This window comes from Oncorhynchus mykiss, chromosome 22 (genome assembly GCF_057628025.1).
Source record: "Oncorhynchus mykiss isolate SJ-2025 chromosome 22, ASM5762802v1, whole genome shotgun sequence".
Classification (NCBI taxonomy): Eukaryota; Metazoa; Chordata; class Actinopteri; order Salmoniformes; family Salmonidae; genus Oncorhynchus; species Oncorhynchus mykiss.
The window spans coordinates 55,973,917-56,001,207 of record NC_143043.1 but is presented as its reverse complement, the minus strand read 5'-3'; the positions used below and the strand labels follow the sequence as shown (position 1 = coordinate 56,001,207).

At 46.9% G+C, this 27,291-nt stretch overlaps 1 protein-coding gene across 3 annotated transcripts in view; it reads right to left on the bottom strand.

Moving 5' to 3' along the window:
- Positions 1-27,291, bottom strand: part of LOC110502196 (ras-associated and pleckstrin homology domains-containing protein 1) — a 147,797-nt gene that overhangs the window by 32,560 nt on the left and 87,946 nt on the right. Inside the window, exons 5-9 of one of the 3 annotated variants that reach the window (XM_036959495.2) lie at positions 25,081-25,679; positions 17,762-17,836; positions 9,643-9,720; positions 6,066-6,225; positions 883-1,004 (exon numbers count right to left, since the gene is read on the bottom strand). In XM_036959495.2, coding sequence (XP_036815390.2) covers positions 883-1,004; positions 6,066-6,225; positions 9,643-9,720; positions 17,762-17,836; positions 25,081-25,679 — 1,034 coding nt within the window. Of the gene's footprint in view, positions 1-882; positions 1,005-6,065; positions 6,226-9,642; positions 9,721-9,902; positions 11,295-17,761; positions 17,837-25,080; positions 25,680-27,291 lie in introns of those variants that run through there. The other 2 variants (XM_036959496.2, XM_090216466.1) reach the window with 2 other exon arrangements.

Below are 27,291 nucleotides of genomic sequence, written 5' to 3'. Positions count from 1 at the left end.
AAATCCAGACCTCCATGGGTTGATAAATTTGATTTCCATTGATAATGTTTGGGTGATTTTGTTGTCAGCACATTCAACAATGTAAAGAAAAAAGTATTTAAGAAGAATATTTCATTCATTCAGATCTAGGATGTGTTATTTTAGTGTTCCCTTTATTTTTTTGAGCAGTGTACAATCCATCAATGTTCCCAGTAAAAGTGGGACTAGCTATCTTACGAAGCTAGTTCACTATGGAGACAACAGTGCTCACCAGCTCCCAATCTATGAATCATTGTACCACCATCTACAACATACTGACCTAGATCTGAAGGACACACTGGTGTCTGTTTGTCTGTCGAGTGACTTTGTGTACATATAAACAGTGTCTGATACTACTGAGTGTATCTATTTTGGTGAAGCATTTATATTTTGGTGCCAGTTCAGTGTATCTGTGTATTGTATAACCTGTCCTATGTGATACAATACTGACTGGCAGGGACAGCAGTGTTCTGGATGGCTATTTTGGTGTAACGTATTTTAAAGCAGCTTAGCCTCAGTCAGTGTATTTCTGGATCATTAGTGTCCAGGACTAGTCTTCATTAGTCTCCAGGACTAGTCTTCATTTGTCTCCAGGACTAGTCTTCATTTGTCTCCAGGACTAGTCCTCATTAGTGTCCAGGACTAGTCTCCATTAGTCTCCAGGACTAGTCATCATTAGTCTCCAGGACTAGTCTTCATTAGTGTCCAGGACTAGTCCTCATTAGTGTCCAAGACTAGTCTTCATTAGTGTCCAGGACTAGTCCTCATTAGTGTCCAGGACTAGTCTTCATTAGTGTGTGGGAAACCGGTCCAACATGTAGTTGCTGGCTGTAGTGTATTGGCTGTATTGACTGGCTGTCTCACCTGTGGGTTCTTGAAGAGGGCGTACTTCTCGATGCGTTCTATGAACATCAGTCTGTTCTGACTGTCTCTGGTCCAGTTCTGAAGGTTCTCCACCAGGTTCTCATGGTCCTCAAAGATACGCTCTGAGAGGAAGTGGAGAAAGAGAGAGAATATAGTGTTAGGCTGTAATAGGTTCAATCTGTAAAAGAGATCGATTTGGGGTATTGATTGATAAATAACTCACCATGTTCTGGACATACAGTTGAAGTCGGAAGTTTACATACACCTTAGCCAAATACATTTAAAATCAGATTTTCACATTTCCTGACATTTAATCCTAGTAAAAATTCCCTGTTTTAGGTCAGTAAGGATCACCACTTTATTTTAAGAATGTGGAATGTCAGTATAATAGTAGAGAGAATGATTTATTTCAGCTTTTATTTCTTTCATCACATTCCCAGTGGGTCAGAAGTTTACATACACTCAATTAGTATTTGGTAGCATTGCCTTTCAATTATTTAACTTGGGTCAAATGTTTCGGTTAGCCTTCCACAAGCTTCCCGCAATAAGTTGGTGAATTTTAGCCCATTCCTCCTGACAGAGCTGGTGTAACTGAGTCAGGTTTGTAGGCCTCCTTGCTCGCACACACTTTTTCAGTTCGGCCCACAAATATTATATTGGATTGAGGTCAGGGCTTTGTGATGGCCACTCCAATACCTTGACTTTGTTGTCCTTAAGCCATTTTGCCACAACTTTGGAAGTATGCATGGGGTCATTGTCCATTTGGAAGACCCAAGCTTTAACTTCCTGACTGATGTCTTGAGATGTTGCTTCAATATAACCACATACTTTCCCGCCTCATGATGCCATCTATTTTGTGAAGTGCACCAGTCCCTCCTACAGCAAAGCACCCCCACAACATGATGCTGCCACCCCCGTGCTTCACGGTTGGGATGGTGTTCTTCGGCTTGCAAGCCTCCCCTTTTTCCTCCAAACATAACAATGGTCATTATGGCCAAACAGTTATATTTTTGTTTCATCAGACCAGAGGACATTTCTCCAAAAAGTACAATCTTTGTCCCCATGTGCAGTTGCAAACCGTAGTCTGGCTTTTTTATGGCGGTTTTGGAGCAGTGGCTTCTTCCTTGCTGAGCAGCCTTTCAGGTTATGTCGATATAGGACTCGTTTTACTGTGGATATTGATAATTTTGTACCCGTTTCCTCCAGCATCTTCACAAGGTCCTTTGCTGTTCTGGGATTGATTTGCAATTTTCGCACCAAAGCATGTTCATCTCTTGGAGACAGAACGCGTCTCCTTCCTGAGCAGTATGACGGCTGCGTGGTCCCATGGTGTTTGTACAGATGAACATGGTACCTTCAGGTGTTTGGAAATTTCTCCCAAGGATGAACCAGACTTGTGGAGGTCTTGGTTGATTTCTTTTGATTTTCCCATGATGTCAAGCAAAGAGGCACTGAGTTTGAAGGTAGGCCTTGAAATACATCCACAGGTACACCTCCAATTGACTCGCATGATGTCAATTAGCCTATCAGAAGCTTCTAAAGCCACGACATCATTTTCTGGAATTTTCCAAGTTATTTAAAGACACAGTCAACTTAGTGTATGTAAACGTCTGACCCACTAGAATTGTGATACAGTGAATTATAAATGAAAAAACCTGTCTGTAAACAAGTGTTGGAAAAATGACTTGTGTCATGCACAAAGTAGATGTCCTAACCGACTTGCCAAAACTATAGGTTGTTAACAAGAAATGTGTGGAGTGGTTAACGACTCCAACCTAAGTGTATGTAAACTTCTGACTTCAACTGTATGTAAACGTCTGACTTCAACTGTATGTAAACTTCTGACTTCAACTGTATGTAAACGTCTGACTTCAACTGTATTCCCATACTTTGGACGTATTCCCCATACTCTGGGCGTATTCCCCATACTCTGGACGTATTCCCCATACTCTGGACGTATTCCCCATACTCTGGGCGTATTCCCCATACTCTGGGCGTATTCCCCATACTCTGGACGTATTCCCCATACTCTGGGCGTATTCCCCATACTCTGGACGTATTCCCCATACTCTGGGCGTATTCCCCATACTCTGGACGTATTCCCCATACTCTGGGCGTATTCCCCATACTCTGGGCGTATTCCCCATACTCTGGACGTATTCCCCATACTCTGGGCGTATTCCCCATACTCTGGGCGTATTCCCCATACTCTGGGCGTATTCCCCATACTCTGGGCGTATTCCCCATACTCTGGACGTATTCCCCATACTCTGGGCGTATTCCCCATACTCTGGGCGTATTCCCCATACTCTGGGCGTATTCCCCATACTCTGGGCGTATTCCCCATACTCTGGACGTATTCCCCATACTCTGGACGTATTCCCCATACTCTGGACATATTCCCCATACTCTGGACATATTCCCCATACTCTGGACATATTCCCCATACTCTGGACATATTCCCCATACTCTGGACATATTCCCCATACTCTGGACATATTCCCCATACTCTGGACATATTCCCCATACTCTGGACATATTCCCCATACTCTGGACATATTCCCCATACTCTGGACATATTCCCCATACTCTGGACATATTCCCCATACTCTGGACATATTCCCCATACTCTGGACATATTCAACATAAAAATAGAATATGAGTTGCGAGTTTCATTCTGATGACCATCTACAGAAAGTAAAATAATAAAGACATGAATTATTGTAAATGGAATGGTAAAACCCCCTAAACTAATCTGTTGGATTAGCTACAACCTCAGGCCATTAGACTATTAAAACATTACAGAATGAACCATCAACCATCTTTTACACCACTCCCAGGGGATTTACAGCCCAATCCCCAACATCCTAAATGTACCCTCCCCAGGGGATTACAGCCCATTCCCCAACATCCTAAATCTGTCCTCCCCAGGAGATTTATAGCCCATTCCCCAACATCCTAAATGTACCCTCCCCAGGGGATTACAGCCCATTCCCCAACATCCTAAATCTGTCCTCCCCAGGAGATTTACAGCCCATTCCCCAACATCCTAAATGTACCCTCCCCAGGGGATTACAGCCCATTCCCCAACATCCTAAATGTACCCTCCCCAGGGGATTACAGCCCATTCAAGAATAGTCTGATGGGTGACATTATTAGCCCAGCATTGGAAACAATCACTTTTTCTAATCATAGTCTCTCATGTAACCTAGCTCCTAGGCTTATATGTTTTGGTTTGTATCACACTAAAGTGACCAAATAACTTTCTAAATTCAGCACATTAATCTGCTTTACATGGGGTGTAGAGTAGAGGTCGGCATGGCCTATGAATTAGGCCCATTTCAAGTTTTCATAACAATCGGCATGATGGCCGATTACGTTGCGCTCCACGAGGAGACTGCGTGGCAGGCTGACTACCGGTAATGCGAGTGCAGCAAGGAGCCAAGGTAAGGTCCTAGATAGCATTAAACTTATCTTATAAAAAACAATCAATCTTCACATAATCACTAGTTAACTACACATGGTTGATGATATTACTAGTTTATCTAGCTTGTCCTTGTCTTGCATATAATCGATGCGGTGCCTGCTAATTTATCAACGAATCACAGACAACTTCGCCAAACGGGGGATGATTTAACAAAAACGCATTCGCGGAAAAAAGCACAATCGTTGGACGACTATACCTAACCATAAACACCAATGGCTTTCTTAAAATCAATACACAGAAGTATATATTTTTAAAACTGCATATTTAGTTAAAAGAAATCCAGGTTAGCAGGCAATATTAACCAGGTGAAATTGTGTCACTTCTTTTGCGTTCATTGCACGCAGTGTCAGGGTATATGCAACAGTTTGGGCTGCCTGGCTCGTTGCGGACTAATTTGCTAGAATTGTACATAATTATGACATAACATTGAAGGTTGTGCAATCTAACAGGAATATTTAGACTTATGGATGCCACCCAATGTAACAGGAATATTTAGACTTATGGATGCCACCCGTTAGATAAAATGATCGTTTCCGGATTCGACCATATTAATGACCTAAGGCTCGTATTTCTGTGTGTTATTATGTTATAATTAAGTATATGATTTGATAGAGCGGCAGCAGAATCGTAAACATTCATTCAAACAGCACTTTCCTGCGTTTTGCCAGCAGCTCTTCGTTGTGCTTGAAGCACAGCGCTGTTTATGACTTCAAGCCTATCAACTCCTGAGATTAGGCTGGCAAAACTAAAGTGCCTAAATCAGAACCGTCCGGAGTAGTGATGCTGGACGGGCGGGAAGGTGCGGGCAGCAGTCGGTTGAAGAGCATGAACTTAGTTTTACTAGCATTTAAAAGCAGTTGGGAGGCCACGGAAGGAGTGTTGAATGTTGTTGAAAATCGTATGGATGTTTGTTAACACAGTGTCCAAAGAAGGGCCAGAAGAATACAGAATGGTGTCGTCTGCGTAGAGGTGGATCAGAGAATCACCAGCAGCAAGAGCGACGTCATTGATGTATATATAGAGAAAAGAGTCGGCCCGAGGATTGAACCCTGTGGCACCCCCATAGAGACTGCCAGAGGTCTGGACAACAGGCCCTCCGATTTGACACACTGAACTCTATCAGAGATGTAGTTGGTGAACCAGGCGAGGCAGTCTTTTGAGAAACCAAGGCTGACACCTAGAGGAGGGAGGGTGGTTCATTTCCCTAACAGCCCCTCTCAACAGCCACCAACCCTCTCTGCTGCAGAATGTCAATGACCTCCCTCTGGGGAGTTTTCATATTCTAAGCCATTAAAGTTTAATCTTTTCATCCCTGTAGTTGTGGCCCACCCCCCTACTGCTTATAACAAAGCCACACGCAGACAGGATGGCAGTGGCTAGTAAATCCCCTTAGGCCAGAGTTACGGGTGGCATTTCAGAAAATCAACTCTTCTGTGTCTGATGCTAATTAATCAGTGAGGATAAAACAAATACAATCAAACCAGAGACCAACGTCATAGAAGCAGCTGATGAGAAATGATCTGTGTGTGTGTGTGAGCGTGTGTGAGTGTGTGTGAGCGTGTGTGAGTGTGTGTGTGAGTGAGCGTGTGTGTGAGTGAGTGAGTGAGTGAGTGAGTGAGTGAGTGAGTGAGCGTGTGTGTGTGTGAGCGTGTGTGTGAGTGAGTGTGTGTGTATGTGTGTGCCCTGCTCCACTTACCCATCTGCAGTTCGTTGATGGTCTCGACCAGGGACCAGTCGGGGCTGAAGCCACAGTGGGACTTGTCCAACAAGCTGTCCAGAACCTGTCTGACCGTCTGTCTCTCGTCCACCATCATGGTTTTAGAGCTCTCGTCTGACAGGTGCACTCTGATCACCAGCTAGAGGGGAGGAGACACAGGAATGGTTAGATTCCTATTCTGGAATGAGAAGAAATCTAGAATAATCCACACGAGCTGATCACCGGCAAGGCAAACACTAGACAAAGCTGTCAGTCCAAGACACTTTTCACAGAAGTGTTGGTCACATCTGACAAACAGACCAATAGTGTCCAATATGATGGTCCAGTAAAAGCTAGTCACCAGCTAGAGGACAATACACAGGGTGAGTACAGCAGGTAAACAGTTTATACTCACTGAATCAGATTGATTACTGACACAGGACATGATGTCATTCTGGTTACTACTGACTGAATCGGATTGATTACTGACACAGGACATGATGTCATTCTGGTTACTACTGACTGAATCAGAGTGATTACTGACACAGGACATGATGTCATTCTGGTTACTACTGACTGAATCGGATTGATTACTGACACAGGACATGATGTCATTCTGGTTACTACTGACTGAATCAGAGTGATTACTGACACAGGACATGATGTCACTCTGGTTACTACTCACTGAATCAGATTGATTAGGACATGATGTCATTCTGGTAACTACTCACTGAATCAGATTGATTAGGACATGATGTCATTCTGGTTACTACTCACTGAATCAGAGTGATTACTGACACAGGACATGATGTCATTCTGGTTACTACTCACTGAATCAGATTGATTAGGACATGATGTCATTCTGGTTACTACTCACTGAATCAGATTGATTACTGACACAGGACATGATGTCACTCTGGTTACTACTCACTGAATCAGATTGATTAGAACATGATGTCACTCTGGTTACAACTCACTGAATCAGATTGATTAGAACATGATGTCACTCTGGTTACAACTCACTGAATCAGATTGATTAGGACATGATGTCATTCTGGTTACTACTCACTGAATCAGATTGATTAGAACATGATGTCACTCTGGTTACAACTCACTGAATCAGATTGATTAGGACATGATGTCATTCTGGTTACTACTCACTGAATCAGATTGATTACTGACACAGGACATGATGTCATTCTGGTTACTACTCACTGAATCAGATTGATTAGAACATGATGTCATTCTGGTTACTACTCACTGAATCAGATTGATTAGGACATGATGTCACTCTGGTTACCACTCACTGAATCAGATTGATTAGGACATGATGTCATTCTGGTTACTACTCACTGAATCAGATTGATTACTGACACAGGACATGATGTCATTCTGGTTACTACTCACTGAATCAGATTGATTAGAACATGATGTCATTCTGGTTACTACTCACTGAATCAGATTGATTAGGACATGATGTCACTCTGGTAACTACTCACTGAACCAGATAGATTAGGACATGATGTCATTCTGGTTACTACTCACTGAATCAGATTGATTACTGACACAGGACATGATGTCATTCTGGTTACTACTCACTGAATCAGATTGATTAGAACATGATGTCACTCTGGTTACTACTCACTGAATCAGATTGATTACTGACACAAAATCTTATTGGGACAGTGGGGTCAGCAGGTACAGTGTCCTCTGTAATTATTGGGACAGTGGGGTCAGCAGGTACAGTGATCCGTGCGCGCGTGTGATCTCTGCGCGCGTGTGATCTCTGCGTGGCTACTTGTATCTGTATAGGGGTCAAATCCCCATGTATTTATAAAGCCCTTTATACATCACAAAGTGCCTAGAACCAGTGTTTAAAATGCAGAAATAGAAACAGTGATAAAAGCAGCGCGTGTTTTCTCTCTGCTGTTAACCCCCAGTTCTCTCAGCAGCCATGGGACGACACCTACAGCAGCCTAGTAGGAAGTGACTGACCCTCCTTCCTGCCAGACCTGCGGGTGGCGCTACGGGATTAGTGTGGCAATCGGACTACTTTCTCTCTCAAGTGCACACAAACACACACACACTTCCCCCTACACACACTCACAGGTCTCACACACAAACACTTCCCCCTACACACACTCATTCACTCACAGGTCACACACACACACACACACTCATTCACTCACGGGCCACAAGCTCAGAATGGTAAAACAGGTGACCCAACGCCTGAGTGTTTTCTTCAAGTAATTGTCCGGTCAGTCTGACAGGTGGCGAGCGCCACTCTCCCTTCACGTCCCACAGCAGGCAGGGCAGAGCAGGCCGTATTAAAGCCCAGCCGGGCCGTTCGCTAATCCACCAGCTCAGATACGGGCTTAACTCCAGAAGGGTTATTCCATTACTTTACGCAGAGTGGCATAGAGAGTAAGATTGATAAACAGAGGAGAGCTGTTTAACACTGGCCTGACCCAGAAACAGAGTAGAGCTGTTTAACACTGGCCTGACCCAGAAACAGAGTAGAGCTGTTTAACACTGGCCTGACCCAGAAACAGAGTAGAGCTGTTTAACACTGGCCTGACCCAGAAACAGAGTAGAGCTGTTTAAGACTGGCCCGGCCTGACCCAGAAACAGAGTAGAGCTGTTTAAGACTGGCCCGGCCTGACCCAGAAACAGAGTAGAGCTGTTTAACACTGGCCCGGCCTGAACCAGAAACAGAGTAGAGCTGTTTAACACCGGCCTGACCCAGAAACAGAGTAGAGCTGTTTAACACTGGCCTGACCCAGAAACAGAGTAGAGCTGTTTAACACTGGCCTGACCCAGAAACAGAGTAGAGCTGTTTAACACCGGCCTGACCCAGAAACAGAGTAGAGCTGTTTAACACCGGCCTGACCTGACCCAGAAACAGAGTAGAGCTGTTTAACACTGGCCTGACCCAGAAACAGAGTAGAGCTGTTTAACACTGGCCTGACCCAGAAACAGAGTAGAGCTGTTTAACACTGGCCTGACCCAGAAACAGAGTAGAGCTGTTTAACACCGGCCTGACCCAGAAACAGAGTAGAGCTGTTTAACACCGGCCTGACCTGACCCAGAAACAGAGTAGAGCTGTTTAACACTGGCCTGACCCAGAAACAGAGTAGAGCTGTTTAACACTGGCCTGACCCAGAAACAGAGTAGAGCTGTTTAACACCGGCCTGACCCAGAAACAGAGTAGAGCTGTTTAACACTGGCCTGACCCAGAAACAGAGTAGAGCTGTTTAACACTGGCCTGACCCAGAAACAGAGTAGAGCTGTTTAACACTGGCCTGACCCAGAAACAGAGTAGAGCTGTTTAACACCGGCCTGACCCAGAAACAGAGTAGAGCTGTTTAACACTGGCCTGACCCACTTATAGATAGTAACAGAGGAGACAGACAGGAAGAGAACTCACCTGTTATGTTATAGATAGCAACAGAGGAGACAGACAGGAAGATAACTCACCTGTTATGTTATAGATAGTAACATAGGAGACAGACAGGAAGAGAACTCACCTGTTATGTTATAGATAGTAACAGAGGAGACAGACAGGAAGATAACTCACCTTTTTAACTTGGGCCTCCTTGATCTTCTCCAGAGCCACACGGATCTTCTCTGCCTTGGTCTTGGCAGCCTGTTCTTCCTACGGAAACACACACACACACATTAATACAGACAAACAACAACACAGGTGCACACAAGGAACAGCAGGGCTACAGGAGAGTAGTCTTGAGGTACCTGCCCCCCCCCCCCCCCTCTCTTCCTCTTGTTCCCTTGTCTAGAGTGGTGGGAACCCCCCCACTCCTCCGGTGCTCTCCCACTTACCTGGCTTCTCCAACAAGACGCCATGCTCACTCTAAAAACAGACCGTTTTTCTGCGTTCCTTTATGGAGAAATAAAAACGTATATTTCAAGGTTTCTAGAAGGTAGAGAACGGTAGTGAGTGTTCGGGTCAAAAAATAAAATAATCTGTCTCGTTGTTGTCAGAACAATGCCTCGTCTTTCAGCGATGGCTGCTGTTATATATAATCCTCCCGTTGTTTCGTACACAGCCAGATTAGCATTTTGGATTGAAAGCTACATTTTGAACCAATTGTGTCCACAGTAGATTACAGGATCTGTATTCTCCGTCAGAAGAATATCACAGGAAGTGAAGTAGCAATATAATCTGTAGCAGCAGTCTTTTCAGTCCTTTCAGGTCCAAAGCACTTCCTCCAAACAACCGAAGCAGACAGGACTTCTCACAGTAAAAAACAACAACAACAAAGTCCCGTAATTAATAAACCAATCCTGTTAGTCTCTCTGTCCCGTAGTTAATAAACCAATCCTGTTAGTCTCTCTGTCCCGTAGTTAATAAACCAATCCTGTTAGTCTCTCTGTCCCGTAGTTAATAAACCAATCCTGTTAGTCTCTCTGTCCCGTAGTTAATAAACCAATCCTGTTAGTCTCTTCCTGTCCCGTAGTTAATAAACCAATCCTGTTAGTCTCTCTGTTCCGTAGTTAATAAACCAATCCTGTTAGTCTCTCTGTCCCGTAGTTAATAAACCAATCCTGTTAGTCTCTTCCTGTCCCGTAGTTAATAAACCAATCCTGTTAGTCTCTCTGTCCCGTAGTTAATAAACCAATCCTGTTAGTCTCTCTGTCCCGTAGTTAATAAACCAATCCCGTTAGTCTCTTCCTGTCCCGTAGTTAATAAACCAATCCTGTTAGTCTCTTCCTGTCCCGTAGTTAATAAACCAATCCTGTTAGTCTCTTCCTGTCCCGTAGTTAATAAACCAATCCTGTTAGTCTCTTCCTGTCCCGTAGTTAATAAACCAATCCTGTTAGTCTCTCTGTCCCGTAGTTAATAAACCAATCCCGTTAGTCTCTTCCTGTCCCGTAGTTAATAAACCAATCCCGTTAGTCTCTTCCTGTCCCGTAGTTAATAAACCAATCCTGTTAGTCTCTCTGTCCCGTAGTTAATAAACCAATCCTGTTAGTCTCTCTGTCCCGTAGTTAATAAACCAATCCTGTTAGTCTCTTCCTGTCCCGTAGTTAATAAACCAATCCTGTTAGTCTCTCTGTCCCGTAGTTAATAAACCAATCCTGTTAGTCTCTCTGTCCCATAGTTAATAAACCAATCCTGTTAGTCTCTTCCTGTCCCGTAGTTAATAAACCAATCCTGTTAGTCTCTCTGTCCCGTAGTTAATAAACCAATCCTGTTGGTCTCTCTGTCCCGTAGTTAATAAACCAATCCTGTTAGTTTCTTCCTGTCCTTTTTACTGCCAGATGAGGAGCTTCCAATCACAGACATCGATAAGACTAATAAGAAGACGGATAATCTGAATCTATTCCAAGCCGGTTGAAAACCTGTTGTAGTGGGACAGCCCACTCAGACAAGCACCTTGTCAGAGAGTCCTGACAGAAACTGAGAACAGGAGAGGATCTGACATGGGGGGAGGGAGGAGGGACTGGCTGTACCAACATGTATACACACAGAGACTGTTATCCCTCTCTCTCCATCAGAACATAATCCCTGACAGCGCTGTCCTCACCAAGGGGATCCTGGTGGTTCCACCCTTTAACCAAGGGGATCCTGGTGGTCCCACCCTTTAACCAAGGGGATCCTGGTGGTTCCACCCTTTAACCAAAGGGATCCTGGTGGTTCCACCCTTTAACCAAGGGGATCCTGGTGGTTCCACCCTTTAACCAAGGGGATCCTGGTGGTTCCACCCTTTAACCAAGTGGATCCTGGTGGTTCCACCCTTTAACCAAGTGGATCCTGGTGGTTCCACCCTTTAACCAAGTGGATCCTGGTGGTTCCACCCTTTAACCAAGGAGATCCTGGTGGTCCCACCCTTTAACCAAGGAGATCCTGGTGGTCCCACCCTTTAACCAAGGGGATCCTGGTGGTTCCACCCTTTAACCAAGTGGATCCTGGTGGTTCCACCCTTTAACCAAGGGGATCCTGGTGGTTCCACCCTTTAACCAAGGAGATCATTGTGGTCCCACCCTTTAACCAAGGGGATTCTGGTGGTTCCACCCTTTAATCAAGGGGATTCTGGTGGTTCCACCCTTTAACCAAGGGGATCCTGGTGGTTTTAACTATGCTATTTTATAGCTGAGTGAGGGGACAGGTGGGGTGTAGGGGAAGGATAGAATGGGAGAGAATTAAGGCCCAAGCCTCTTACTAGCAGCACCCCTAACCCCCTCCCCCCCTCATTTTGCATGGCTGCCCTAGCAACTGCGGCATTAACATAAATATAAATGGAGAGGGGGGGGGGGGGGTGACAGGAAGAGCTTTATATGAGAGGAGATTCCATGTGATTTATTACCATTCACATCAGACACACTGAACGTGACGAGGGACCGTCACAACATTAAATGGTGTCAGTCTGTCAGACGGCTCATGATAGACAGTTCTCCAACCTATTTACAGTACGTAATCCTTTTTCAAGTTGTCTTTTTCCGTCAGTATCTGGGTTGCTGGGGCAACGTGTGTACTGACTCACGATGCAGGGGAGAAGTGGAATATTAATATGACTGCATGGAGTCTGTCGGCTGCTGGAAGGTAGGGGAGGATGGGTGGAGAGTAGGGGAGGATGGGTGGAGAGTAGGGGAGGATGGGTGGAGAGTAGGGGAGGATGGGTGGAGAGTAGGGGAGGATGGGTGGAGAGTAAGGGAGGATGGGTGGAGAGTAGGGGAGGATGGGTGGAGAGTAGGGGAGGATGGGTGGAGAGTAGGGGAGGATGGGTGGAGAGTAGGGGAGGATGGGTGGAGAGTAGGGGAGGATGGGTGGAGAGTAGGGGAGGATGGGTGGAGAGTAGGGGAGGATGGGTGGAGAGTAGGGGAGGATGGGTGGAGAGTAGGGGAGGATGGGTGGAGAGTAGGGGAGGATGGGTGGAGAGTAGGGGAGGATGGGTGGAGAGTAGGGGAGGATGGTGGAGAGTAGGGGAGGATGGGTGGAGAGTAGGGGAGGATGGGTGGAGTGTAGGGGAGGATGGGTGGAGAGTAGGGGAGGATGGGTGGAGAGTAGGGGAGGATGGGTGGAGAGTAAGGGAGGATGGCTGAATGGAGTCTGTCGGTGAGGTATCACTGACATGGTGGAGCTCTGAGGCAGGATGCAGCGAGGGAGGGAGCAAGGGAGAGAGCGAGGGAGGGAGCAAGAGAGAGAGGGAGCGAGAGAGGGAGGAAAGAAGGGAGGAAGGGAGCGAGAGTGGGAGAGTGGGAGCGAGAGAGGGAGGGAGGGAGCGAGAGAGAGAGGGAGCGAGAGAGTGAGGGAGTGAGAGTACGGTCTGGAGGAACTAGTCCTGTTCTAGTTACTGTCTGGAGGAACTAGTACTGTCTGGAGGAACTAGTACCGTCTGGAAGAACTAGTACCGTCTGGAAGAACTAGTACCGCCAGGAGGAACTAGTTCTGTCTGGAGGAACTAGTACCGTCTGGAGGAACTAGTACCGTCTGGAGGAACTACCGTCTAGAGGAACTAGTATCGTCTGGAGGAACTAGTACCGTCTGGAGGAACTAGTACCGTCTGGAGGAACCAGTACTGTCTGGAGGAACTAGTACTGGTATAGTTACTGTCTGGAGGAACTAGTACAGTCTGGAGGAACTAGTACTGCCTGGAGGAACTAGTACTGTCTGGAGGAACTAGTACTGGTATAGTTACTGTCTGGTGGAACTAGTACTGGTATAGGTACTGTCTGGAGGAACTAGTACTGGTATAGTTACTGTCTGGAGGAACTAGTACTGGTATAGTTACTGTCTGGAGGAACTAGTACTGTCTAGAGGAACTAGTACTGTCTGGAGTAACTAGTACAGTCTGGAGTAACTAGTACAGTCTGGAGTAACTAGTACAGTCTGGAGTAACTAGTACAGTCTGGAGGAACTAGTACAGTCTGGAGGAACTAGTACAGTCTGGAGGAACTAGTACAGTCTGGAGGAACTAGTACAGTCTGGAGGAACTAGTACAGTCTGGAGGAACTAGTACAGTCTGGAGGAACTTGTACTGTCTAGAGGAACTAGTACAGTCTGGAGGAACTGGCACTGTCTGGAGGAACTAGTACAGTCTGGAGGAACTAATACTGCCTGGAGGAACTAGTACAGGCTGGAGGAACTAGTACAGTCTGGAGGAACTAGTACAGTCTGGAGGAACTGGTAATGGTATAGTTATTGTCTGGAGGAACTGGTATAGTTATTGTCTGGAGGAACTAGTACAGTCTGGAGAAACTAGTGCTGTTGTATAGTTACTCTCCACAAATAGAAAGGTCCTTTCCACGGTAGCAAGATCTTATTTTTTGTTGTTGCAAACTTTCTATTAAAATGTATTGGAGTGAGATAATTTACTTATTATTTACTTATCATAATTTGGTTTTAATCCAGAGAGCTTAGACAAAGTATCTAGATCCTCTATGAGGCTGTGCAGGGATGCAAATTGTGGATTTAGAAGAAAATCTGAATTATCAGCGTACAATGACGCCTCTGTTTTTAAGCCCTGTATTCTAATGCCTTGATACATTTGTTAGATCTGATTTTAATAGCTAACATTTTAAAGTCCATAATAAATAGATATGCCGATAGTGGACAACCTTGTTTTAATCCTCTTGACAATTTAATACCTTCTGAGAAGTAACCACTATTTACTGTTGACGGCACTGTAAATGTTGACCGAAGTTTGTTAGATCAGTAAAAATATTGCAATATTATATTTTGTCCATATCTGACCCTTGCCCTGTTACATGTCAACTTTGACCATAGTCTACTATAATAATAATAATATAGATATATAAATGAGTGATCCCATTTGGAGATTGCGGTGGGGCCAGACTGTTTGGCATGACAATGACCATACAGCAGGAGCCCTGCTATAGAGCACGGACTGACCTGGAACCAGGAGTCGGATATAGAGCCAGGACTGATCTGGAACCAGGAGTCTGATATAGAGCACGGACTGATCTGGAGTCAGGCTATGCTTCTGTTCTGACACCTTACCTGAAACACGTTAACTGTGACCCTACGTAAACTCTATAGTCCTATTAGTCCAACTGACTTAACTCCAAATCATCATATACATCTCCATATCCTGGTTCTCTGTTTCCATGTGTTCTTCATCTCCATATCCTGGTTCTCTGTTTCCATGTGTTCTACATCACCATATCCTGGTTCTCTGTTTCCATGTGTTCTACATCTCCATATCCTGGTTCTCTGTTTCCATGTGTTCTACATCTCCATATCCTGGTTCTCTGTTTCCATGTGTTCTTCATCTCCATATCCTGGTTCTCTGTTTCCATGTGTTCTACATCTCCATATCCTGGTTCTCTGTTTCCATGTGTTCTTCATCTCCATATCCTGGTTCTCTGTTTCCATGTGTTCTACATCTCCATATCCTGGTTCTCTGTTTCCATGTGTTCTACATCTCCATATCCTGGCTCTCTGTTTCCATGTGTTCTACATCACCATATCCTGGTTCTCTGTTTCCATGTGTTCTTCATCTCCATATCTCCAGTCCAGACAGACACATGTTGACTTGGTTTGGGGTCCAGACAGACACATGTTGACTTGGTTTGGGAGGCTGGGTCAGTCTAGACAGACACATGTTGACTTGGTTTGGGGTCTAGACAGACACATGTTGACTTGGTTTGGGGTCCAGACAGACACATGTTGACTTGGTTTGGGGTCCAGACAGACATGTTGACTTGGTTTGGGTGGCTGGGTCAGTCCAGACAGACACATGTTGACTTGGTTTGGGAGGCTGGGTCAGTCCAGACAGACACATGTTGACTTGGTTTGGGTGGCTGGGTCAGTCCAGACAGACACATGTTGACTTGGTTTGGGAGGCTGGGTCAGTCCAGACAGACACATGTTGACTTGGTTTGGGAGGCTGGGTCAGTCTAGACAGACACATGTTGACTTGGTTTGGGAGGCTGGGTCAGTCCAGACAGACACATGTTGACTTGGTTTGGGGTCTAGACAGACACATGTTGACTTGGTTTGGGGTCCAGACAGACACATGTTGACTTGGTTTGGGAGGCTGGGTCAGTCTAGACAGACACATGTTGACTTGGTTTGGGTGGCTGGGTCAGTCCAGACAGACACGTTGACTTGGTTTGGGAGGCTGGGTCAGTCTAGACAGACATGTTGACTTGGTTTGGGTGGCTGGGTCAGTCCAGACAGACACGTTGACTTGGTTTGGGAGGCTGGGTCAGTCCATACAGACATGTTGACTTGGTTTGGGAGGCTGGGTCAGTCTAGACAGACATGTTGACTTGGTTTGGGTGGCTGGGTCAGTCCAGACAGACACGTTGACTTGGTTTGGGAGGCTGGGTCAGTCCATACAGACATGTTGACTTGGTTTGGGGTCCAGACAGACACATGTTGACTTGGTTTGGGGTCTAGACAGACATGTTGACTTGGTTTGGGGTCTAGACAGACACATATTGACTTGGTTTGGGGTCCAGACAGACACATGTTGACTTGGTTTGGGAGGCTGGGTCAGTCCAGACAGACACATGTTGACTTGGTTTGGGAGGCTGGGTCAGTCTAGACGGACACATGTTGACTTGGTTTGGGAGGTTGGGTCAGTCGAGTTCAGACAGTGTCCATTTCCATACCTTTAGCTAAACTAAATACTATGTTTACAAGCAGTTTAGTCATCTTAAAGGATGGGGAGCCATCAGGAAGAGGAGGGGTAGCTATCATGAGGAGGGCGACAGGGGAAGAAGAGAGGGATAGCATGCAACATGCAGGAGGATGCTTGGGGAAAATGACCGTCTCCCTCTCATGGTCTGTAGAGGTCATCACTACACTATCACATTATAATAACTAGTCTAGAGACACTGTATAATCCTACTCTATAGCAGGGGGTCCTCCTCCCCCAGGTGTTTTATTTTAAAAGGAACTCAATTGGGCTTTAAAAATGTACTTCCTGAAGGGTATAATAGTAGAACGCACAAGGTGTTTTCTAAACGAGGTATTACATCATCAGTTCCTCTTGTCAGCCATTACAGACCTTAGAGAGATATTTATAAACGTGTTACAAGTTTTTAGCCCTTAGATAGTTGAATACACATTAGACATGGCAAAATGAATCAAATCGCAAGAAAATGAGCTTTAAAACTGCCAAATGTTGTTCTCTCCACCATGACAACATGTGTAGAACTGCAGGAAATAAGCTTTAAAACTGGCAAATTGTTCTCTCCACCATGACGACATGTGTAGAACTGCAGGAAATAAGCTTTAAAACTGGCAAATTGTTCTCTCCACCATGACAACATGTGTAGAACTGCAGGAAATAAGCTTTAAACCTGGCAAATTGTTCTCTCCACCATGACGACATGTGTAGAACTGCAGGAAATAAGCTTTAAACCTGGCAAATTGTTCTCTCCACCAACAGTTTGTGTCACGAACGGTGCTTGTTCAAATAGAAATAGACGAGGTGGGGTCGGGGGTCAGGGGTCGGGGGTCAGGCGAGATGTTCCCCAATGCTGGAAGGGGGACCCCAAGTGAAACAGTTTTGGAACTTCTAGTGTATAGAAATAACCCTCTTATAGAAAATAAAAACCCATCTATTAAACAACCAGAGGGTATGACATCACGAGAGGGAGGGGTTTCATTGTTGCATGGAGGGTGTGGCTAATAAGACACCAATGAGAGAATAGCTTGATTTGCATGCAGGACGAAGAGACAAGCGGAGGAGAAAGACAGTCACCTTGGTCAGCAAGTGAGAGGGTTTTCCGGCTATATTTTTCAGAATCAGGGATGTTTCCCTGTCCAGATAGGAGTGCTTGTTGCAGAAAGGAGAGAGAGAAGAAGAAGAGACAAGGAACATTAGTGAAATCAGTGATTGGCAATGAACAAATTGTGCATTTGATACCAGTTGTGAAAGCATAGAAAAATCTGATCCAAGAGAAAAGAAGCAAAATGATCAGAATCAGAAAGAAATAGATCAGAATCATTGTAACACAGTAGTGGAATAAAATAACAGTTAATTTAACTCAATCTGTTGTTATCCAGCAACAGACCTAAGGCTCGATATTAACAAATCAAACTCAAAAATGGTAATGGTGCTCTAACGTAATGGTAAATCTACAGGTCCGGAGATGTGTCAAATTTTCACAACGGAAATTATGAGTGCAACAGCTGGTGGTAGGAAAGGGTGGAGTTTTGAATGAATAAATGCATTGTAAGTGGACAATTTATTTTACCTTTATTTAACGAGGCAAGTCAGTTAAGAACAAATTCTTATTTTCAATGACGGCCTAGGAACAATTCAGGGGCAGTTAACCCACTGTCAGCTGGGGGATTTGAACTTCCAACCTTTTGGTTACTAGTCCAACGCTCTAACCACTAGGCTACACCGCCTCCTCTAACCACTAGGCTAGGCTACAACGCCTCCTCTAACCACTAGGCTAGGCTACACCGCCTCCTCTAACCACTAGGCTACACCGCCTCCTCTAACCACTAGGCTACACCGCCTCCTCTAACCACTAGGCTACACCGCCTCCTCTAACCACTAGGCAACACCGCCTCCTCTAACCACTAGGCTACACCGCCTCCTCTAACCACTAGGCTACACCGCCTCCTCTAACCACTAGGCAACACCGCCTCCTCTAACCACTAGGCAACACCGCCTCCTCTAACCACTAGGCTACACCGCCTCCTCTAACCACTAGGCTACATCGCCTCCTCTAACCACTAGGCTACACCGCCTCCTCTAACCACTAGGCTACACCGCCTCCTCTAACCACTAGGCTACACCGCCTCCTCTAACCACTAGGCTACACCGCCGCCTCTAACCACTAGGCTACACCGCCTCCTCTAACCACTAGGCTACACCGCCTCCTCTAACCACTAGGCTACACCGCCTCCTCTAACCACTAGGCTACACCGCCTCCTCTAACCACTAGGCTACACCGCATCCTCTAACCACTAGGCTACCCGCCTCCTCTAACCACTAGGCTACCCGCCTCCTCTAACCACTAGGCTACCCGCCTCCTCTAACCCCTAGGCTACCCGCCTCCTCTAACCACTAGGCTACACCGCCTCCTCTAACCACTAGGCTACCCGCCTCTAACCACTAGGCTACCCGCCTCCTCTAACCACTAGGCTACCCCGCCTCCTCTAACCACTAGGCTACCCGCCTCCTCTAACCACTAGGCTACCTGCCTCCTCTAACCACTAGGCTACCTGCCTCCTCTAACCACTAGGCTACCTGCGTCCTCTAACCACTAGGCTACCCGCCTCCTCTAACCACTAGGCTACCCCGCCTCCTCTAACCACTAGGCTACCCCGCCTCCTCTAACCACTAGGCTACCCCGCCTCCTCTAACCACTAGGCTACCTGCCTCCCTCCTCTAACCACTAGGCTACCTGCCTCCCTCCTCTAACCACTAGGCTACCCCGCCTCCTCTAACCACTAGGCTACCCTGCCATGAATCAACGCATTCCATGGCTTTATACTGCATGCCATTTTCTCCCAGTTCTGTAGGGTTATTGACGGTCTTTGCGTTGTAATCAACTCCAATTTGGCTGGGTGGCACGGAATATTCTCTTCCTATTCCGTTGTGGATTAATAGTTTCTTAAATAGCACAGGCTACAGTAACGAGTCATGGCAACAGCGGAGAACAAAAAAACTGTTGCTCAATATGTTTGGAGTGACAGTCGACATTGTTGTAATTGGCTTCAACAACTATAGGCCTTTACGCCTCACACTTCTAAAATATACTAGGCTCAGTATTATCTAGATCCTGGAGAGGACGATGAACTGGCATATGAGCTTCTCTGAGATATAAATCCTTTGGTTCTGCAAAGCCAGTTTCATCAGGTGTCCGGATGGCTGGTCTCAGACGATCCCCCTAGGGGAGGAAGCCAGATGTCCTGGGCTGGAACGGTTAGAGGAAGAAGCTAGATGTCCTGGGCTGGAACGGTTAGAGGAAGAAGCCAGATGTCCTGGGCTGGAACGGTTAGAGGAAGAAGCCAGATGTCCTGGGCTGGAACGGTTAGAGGAAGAAGCCAGATGTCCTGGGCTGGAACGGTTAGAGGAAGAAGCCAGATGTCCTGGGCTGGAACGGTTAGAGGAAGAAGCCAGATGTCCTGGGTTGGAACGGTTAGAGGAAGAAGCCAGATGTCCTGGGCTGGAACGGTTAGAGGAAGAAGCCAGATGTCCTGGGCTGGAACTGTCAGGGGAAGAAGCCAGATGTCCTGGGCTGGAACTGTCAGGGGAAGAAGCCAGATGTCCTGGGCTGGAACGGTCAGGGGAAGAAGCCAGATGTCCTGGGCTGGAACGGTCAGGGGAAGAAGCCAGATGTCCTGGGCTGGAACGGTCAGGGGAAGAAGCCAGATGTCCTGGGCTGGAACGGTCAGGGGAAGAAGCCAGATGTCCTGGGCTGGAACGGTTAGAGGAAGAAGCCAGATGTCCTGGGCTGGAACGGTTAGAGGAAGAAGCCAGATGTCCTGGGCTGGAACGGTTAGAGGAAGAAGCCAGATGTCCTGGGCTGGAACGGTCAGGGGAAGAAGCCAGATGTCCTGGGCTGGAACGGTTAGAGGAAGAAGCCAGATGTCCTGGGCTGGAACGGTCAGGGGAAGAAGCCAGATGTCCTGGGCTGGAACGGTTAGAGGAAGAAGCCAGATGTCCTGGGCTGGAACGGTTAGAGGAAGAAGCCAGATGTCCTGGGCTGGAACGGTTAGAGGAAGAAGCCAGATGTCCTGGGCTGGAACGGTTAGAGGAAGAAGCCAGATGTCCTGGGCTGGAACGGTTAGAGGAAGAAGCCAGATGTCCTGGGCTGGAACGGTTAGAGGAAGAAGCCAGATGTCCTGGGCTGGAACTGTCAGGGGAAGAAGCCAGATGTCCTGGGCTGGAACGGTCAGGGGAAGAAGCCAGATGTCCTGGGCTGGAACGGTTAGAGGAAGAAGCCAGATGTCCTGGGCTGGAACGGTTAGAGGAAGAAGCCAGATGTCCTGGGCTGGAACGGTTAGAGGAAGAAGCCAGATGTCCTGGGCTGGAACGGTTAGAGGAAGAAGCCAGATGTCCTGGGCTGGAACGGTTAGAGGAAGAAGCCAGATGTCCTGGGCTGGAACGGTTAGAGGAAGAAGCCAGATGTCCTGGGCTGGAACGGTTAGAGGAAGAAGCCAGATGTCCTGGGCTGGAACGGTTAGAGGAAGAAGCCAGATGTCCTGGGCTGGAACGGTTAGAGGAAGAAGCCAGATGTCCTGGGCTGGAACGGTCAGGGGAAGAAGCCAGATGTCCTGGGCTGTAACGGTTAGAGGAAGAAGCCAGATGTCCTGGGCTGGAACGGTCAGAGGAAGAAGCCAGATGTCCTGGGCTGGAACGGTTAGAGGAAGAAGCCAGATGTCCTGGGCTGGAACGGTTAGAGGAAGAAGCCAGATGTCCTGGGCTGGCACGGTTAGAGGAAGAAGCCAGATGTCCTGGGCTGGAACGGTTAGAGGAAGAAGCCAGATGTCCTGGGCTGGAACGGTTAGAGGAAGAAGCCAGATGTCCTGGGCTGGAACGGTTAGAGGAAGAAGCCAGATGTCCTGGGCTGGAACGGTTAGAGGAAGAAGCCAGATGTTCTGGGCTGGAACGGTTAGAGGAAGAAGCCAGATGTCCTGGGCTGGAACGGTTAGAGGAAGAAGCCAGATGTCCTGGGCTGGAACGGTTAGAGGAAGAAGCCAGATGTCCTGGGCTGGAACGGTCAGGGGAAGAAGCCAGATGTCCTGGGCTGGAACGGTTAGAGGAAGAAGCCAGATGTCCTGGGCTGGAACGGTCAGAGGAAGAAGCCAGATGTCCTGGGCTGGAACGGTTAGAGGAAGAAGCCAGATGTCCTGGGCTGGAACGGTTAGAGGAAGAAGCCAGATGTCCTGGGCTGGAACGGTTAGAGGAAGAAGCCAGATGTCCTGGGCTGGAACGGTTAGAGGAAGAAGCCAGATGTCCTGGGCTGGAACGGTCAGAGGAAGAAGCCAGATGTCCTGGGCTGGAACGGTCAGAGGAAGAAGCCAGATGTCCTGGGCTGGAACGGTTAGAGGAAGAAGCCAGATGTCCTGGGCTGGAACGGTTAGAGGAAGAAGCCAGATGTCCTGGGCTGGAACGGTTAGAGGAAGAAGCCAGATGTCCTGGGCTGGAACGGTTAGAGGAAGAAGCCAGATGTCCTGGGCTGGCACGGTTACATGTCATATGCGGTTGTGAGTACTGCCAAAATTCTCTAAAGCAACATTTGATGCGGCTTATGATATAGAAATTCTCTGGCAACAACATGACGAGGAGGTTGAAGAGGATGATTTGAATTCAGAACAACAACAGAGTAATGGTGAGTGTGTTCTGCCAGCGTTAGTCCTCATGTTAATAATTTGACCGTGCGCCTTGCGGGTCGATACCGTTCTTTTTCACGTTTTAATTTGTAAAAACGAATCTGTTAAGTGACTGTTTTATTTAACATATATCTCTATTGCTAATCACATTTATTGTAAGAGAAACTAAAACAAGCTACAGTAGGCTTTTAGAATCATGCCAAAAATATCCTTGACTCGATCCATGTTGACGAGCGAGGGGGGAAACTAAACTAATTTCACACATAATAAGACAGCCTAAAGACGAGATTAAATTGACAATAGTCCGATGACAACGTTATCAGTGGTCAGATTTACAAGATGCACCCCATCTCTTCATGTACATTGACGGATGCATGGAAAGCAGCGTCACTGTATCAAATCCTCCAGAAGAGTCACATGCAGGTAAAACATTCAGATTTCTATATCGTATCAAAAAGATCCATTTCTGCAGTTTCTATGACACTTACCTTTTGTCAAATAACTCAACATTCAAGAGGTGCAGATTTAATTCCAAATTTAACAGGAAAATCTGCGCTGTCCACACATTCAGCACATGGCCACTCCACTGTCTCTACATTCAGCACATGGCCACTCCACTGTCTCTACATTCAGCACATGGCCACTCCACTGTCTCTACATTCAGCACATGGCCACTCCACTGTCCCTGCATTCAGCACATGGCCACTCCACTGTCTCTACATTCAGCACATGGCCACTCCACTGTCTCTACATTCAGCACATGGCCACTCCACTGTCTCTACATTCAGCACATGGCCACTCCACTGTCTCTACATTCAGCACATGGCCACTCCACTGTCTCTACATTCAGCACATGGCCACTCCACTGTCCCTGCATTCAGCACATGGCCACTCCACTGTCCCTGCATTCAGCACATGGCCACTCCACTGTCTCTACATTCAGCACATGACCACTCCCACTGTCCCTGCATTCAGCACATGGCCACTCCCACTGTCCCTGCATTCAGCACATGGCCACTCCCACTGTCCCTGCATTCAGCACATGGCCACTCCCACTGTCCACGCATTCAGCACATGGCCACTCCCACTGTCCACGCATTCAGCACATGGCCACTCCCACTGTCCCTGCATTCAGCACATGGCCACTCCCACTGCCCACACATTCAGCACATGGCCACTTCAACTGTCCACGCATTCAGCACAAGGCCACTCCACTGTCCACGCATTCAGCACATGGCCACTTCACTGTCCACGCATTCAGCACATGGCCACTTCCACTGTCCACACATTCAGCACATGGCCACTCCACTGTCCACGCATTCAGCACATGGCCACTCCATTGTCCCTGCATTCAGCACATGGCCACTCTACTGTCCACGCATTCAGCACATGGCCACTCCATTGTCCCTGCATTCAGCACATGACCACTCTACTGTCCCTGCATTCAGCACATGACCACTCCACTGTCCACTCATTCAGCACATGACCACTCCACTGTCCCTGCATTCAGCACATGACCACTCCACCGTCCACGCATTAAGCACATGACCACTCCACTGTCCCTGCATTCAGCACATGACCACTCCACTGTCCCTGCATTCAGCACATGGCCACTCCACTGTCCCTGCATTCAGCACATGGCCACTCCACTGTCCCTGCATTCAGCACATGGCCACTCCACTGTCTCTACATTCAGCACATGGCCACTCCACTGTCTCTACATTCAGCACATGGCCACTCCACTGTCCCTGCATTCAGCACATGGCCACTCCACTGTCCCTGCATTCAGCACATGACCACTCCCACTGTCCCACGCATTGTTTTTAATTTTTACTTATAACAAACTAATGAAAATGATATGGGGTGGTTACTTTGAAGAATCTAATCTAAAATATATTTGTTTAACACTTTTTTGGTTACTACATGATTCCATGTGTGTTATTTCATAGTTGTGATGTCTTCACTATTATTCTACAATGTAGAAAATAGTAAAAAAATAACGAAAAACCCTGAAATCAGTTTTCATCACAAACAAAACCTTTTATCCACAAAAAGTAAAATTTGAAGGAAACATCTCGTGGGAAAATCTGCATATTTTATTGAATGGAAACATCTCCTTTCCACTGCAGTGATCACACACTCTCCACACACTCTCCACACACTCTCCACACACTCTCCACACACTCTCCACACTCTCTCCACACTCTCTCCACACACTCTCCACACACTCTCCACACACTCTCCACACACTCTCCACACTCTCTCCACACTCTCTCCACACACTCTCCACACACTCTCCACACACTCTCCACACACTCTCCACACACTCTCCACACACTCTCCACACACTCTCCACACTCTCTCCACACACTCTCCACACACTCTCCACACTCTCTCCACACACTCTCCACACACTCTCCACACACTCTCCACACACTCTCCACACACTCTCCACACACTCTCCACACACTCTCCACACACTCTCCACACACTCTCCACACACTCTCCACACGGCTCTGTGAGATGGAGCTGTACCATATTAATCCCCAAAGGGAAATGAGTTCATCTAACAGCCGCTTGTTGTCAAGCTACTTCATAACCCTATACCACTAGTATAGTTAAAGTAGCTTCATTTCTGTCATGGTCCTTCGAGCCGTAAAGCAGTGAGGTAAACCAGTACTTACTTAGTGTGTATGGATTAGATTTAGGGTGTGTGCAGCCTACCTCGGTGTTGCCCGGGGGGCCCTGATTGGGTCCCTGTTGTGTAGGAGTGGCCCCGTCCTGTTCCAAGGGCCTATCCAGAGAATCCATGCTGCTGGCCGAAGCAGAGTTCACCGACGACCGAGACGAGAGGGAGAAAGACCGGACCTCGTGTTCGCTGACCGTCCCCACCGAGCCTGTCCGGCGGTGTGTGTGATGATGGGAGGCGGGCCTCCGCATGGTTGAGTAGGTGGAGTTGGAAGAGGCGCTGGCCAGGGAGTGGGAGCTCTGTCTAGCAGCCTCGTCCATACTGAGAGACGCCTGCTCCAGCTGGGCCGTGATATCATCCAGGGACAGGTTGGAAGCCATGGGGCGCCCGTGGCGAGCGGCCACCGTAGAGGCCGGTGAGGCCCGGGTACTGGAGGAGGTACTGTCCCCGCTGCTGGAGGTGCCTCCTCCACTCCCTCCAGCTCCACCGTGCCCCTTGCTGCTGTGCCCGGCGGTGGGTTTATGGCGGAGCTTGGCGTTTGGCTTGCCGGTGGTGGTCAGCTCCTGCTCTATGGAACACAGGTCTGCCATCAGGGAATCCAGGTCGACACCGTCTCCACCCTGGTTTAGAGCCTCTGGAAGAAGAGGAAAACATCCACATCAACCCAGTCATGGGTCTTGTTCAGCTACAGATTTCCACTAATGATTTTGCCTTTGCATACAAAGGGAGAACGAAATAGAACCAGGAATGGACCCCTGGGGGACCACAGCTGATGTCATCACTGATGCACACACACACACACACACACACTAGGTGTGTCCAAACTTTTGACTTATACCGTGTGTGCATATACAGGACCAGTCAAAAGTTTGGACACACCTACTCATTCAAGGGTTTCTTTATTTTGACTCTTTTCTACATTGTAGGATAATAGTGAAGACATCAAAAACTTCAAAATATTACCAAAAAAGTGTTAAACAAATCAAAATCTCTTTTATATTTTGAGATTCTTCAAAAGTAAACAACCCTTTGCCTTGAGAGCTTTGCACACTTTTGGCATTCTCTCAACCAGCTTCATGAGGAATGCAGTCTTCAAGGAGATCCCACATATGCTGAGCACTTGCTGGCTGCTTTTCCTTCACTCTGCGGTCCAACTCGTCCTAACTCATCTCAGTTGGTTTGAGGTCGGGTGAGGCCATGTCATCTGATGCAGCACTCCATCACTCTCCTTAGTCAAATAGCCCTTACACAGCCTGACGGTGTGTTGGGTCATTGTCCTGATGAAAAACAAATGAAAGTCCCACTAAGCCCAAACCAGATGGGATGGTGTATCGCTGCAGAATGCTGTGGACTCATCAGACCAAAAGGACAGATTTCCACCAGTCTAATGTCCATTGCTCGTGTTTCTTGGCCCAAGATAGTCTGTTCTTATTATTGGTGTCCTTTAGTAGCGGTCTCTTTGCAGCAATTTGACCATGAAGGCCTGATTCACACAGTCTCCTCTGAACAGTTGATGTTGAGATGTCTGTTACTTGAACTCTGTGAAGCATTTATTTTGGCTGCAATCTGACGCTAGTAACTCTAATGAACTTATCCTCTGCAGCAGAGGTAACTCAGGGTCTTCATTTCCTGTGGCAGTCCTCATGAGAGCCAGTTTCATCATAGCACTAGATGGTTTCTGCGACTGCACTTGAAGAAACTTTCAAAGTTCTTGAAATGTTCCGTATTGACTGACCTTCATGTCTTAAAGTAATAATGGAAGGTCGTTTCTCTTTGATTATCTGAAATGTTCTTGCCATAATATGGACTTGGACTTTTACCAAATAGGGCTATCTTCTGTATACCACCCCTACCTTGTTACAACACAATTGGCTCAAACGCCTTGAGGAAAGACATTCCACAAATGAACTGAAGGCACACCTGTTAATTGAAATGCATTCCAGGTGACTACCTCATGAAGCTGGTTGAGAGAATGCCAAGAGTGTGCAAAGCGGTCATCAAGGTAAAGGGTGGCTATTTGAAGAATCTAATCTAAAATATATTTGTTTAACACTTTTTTGGTTACGGCATGTTTCCATGATTTCATAGTTTTGATGTCTTCACTATTATTCTACAATGCAGAAAATAGTAAAAATAAAATCCCTTGAAATGAGTATGTATTTATGTGTGTGTGTGTGTGTGTGTGTGTGTGTGTGTGTATGTATGCATGTAGACACACACAGTGATCTCAGAAAGTATTCACACCC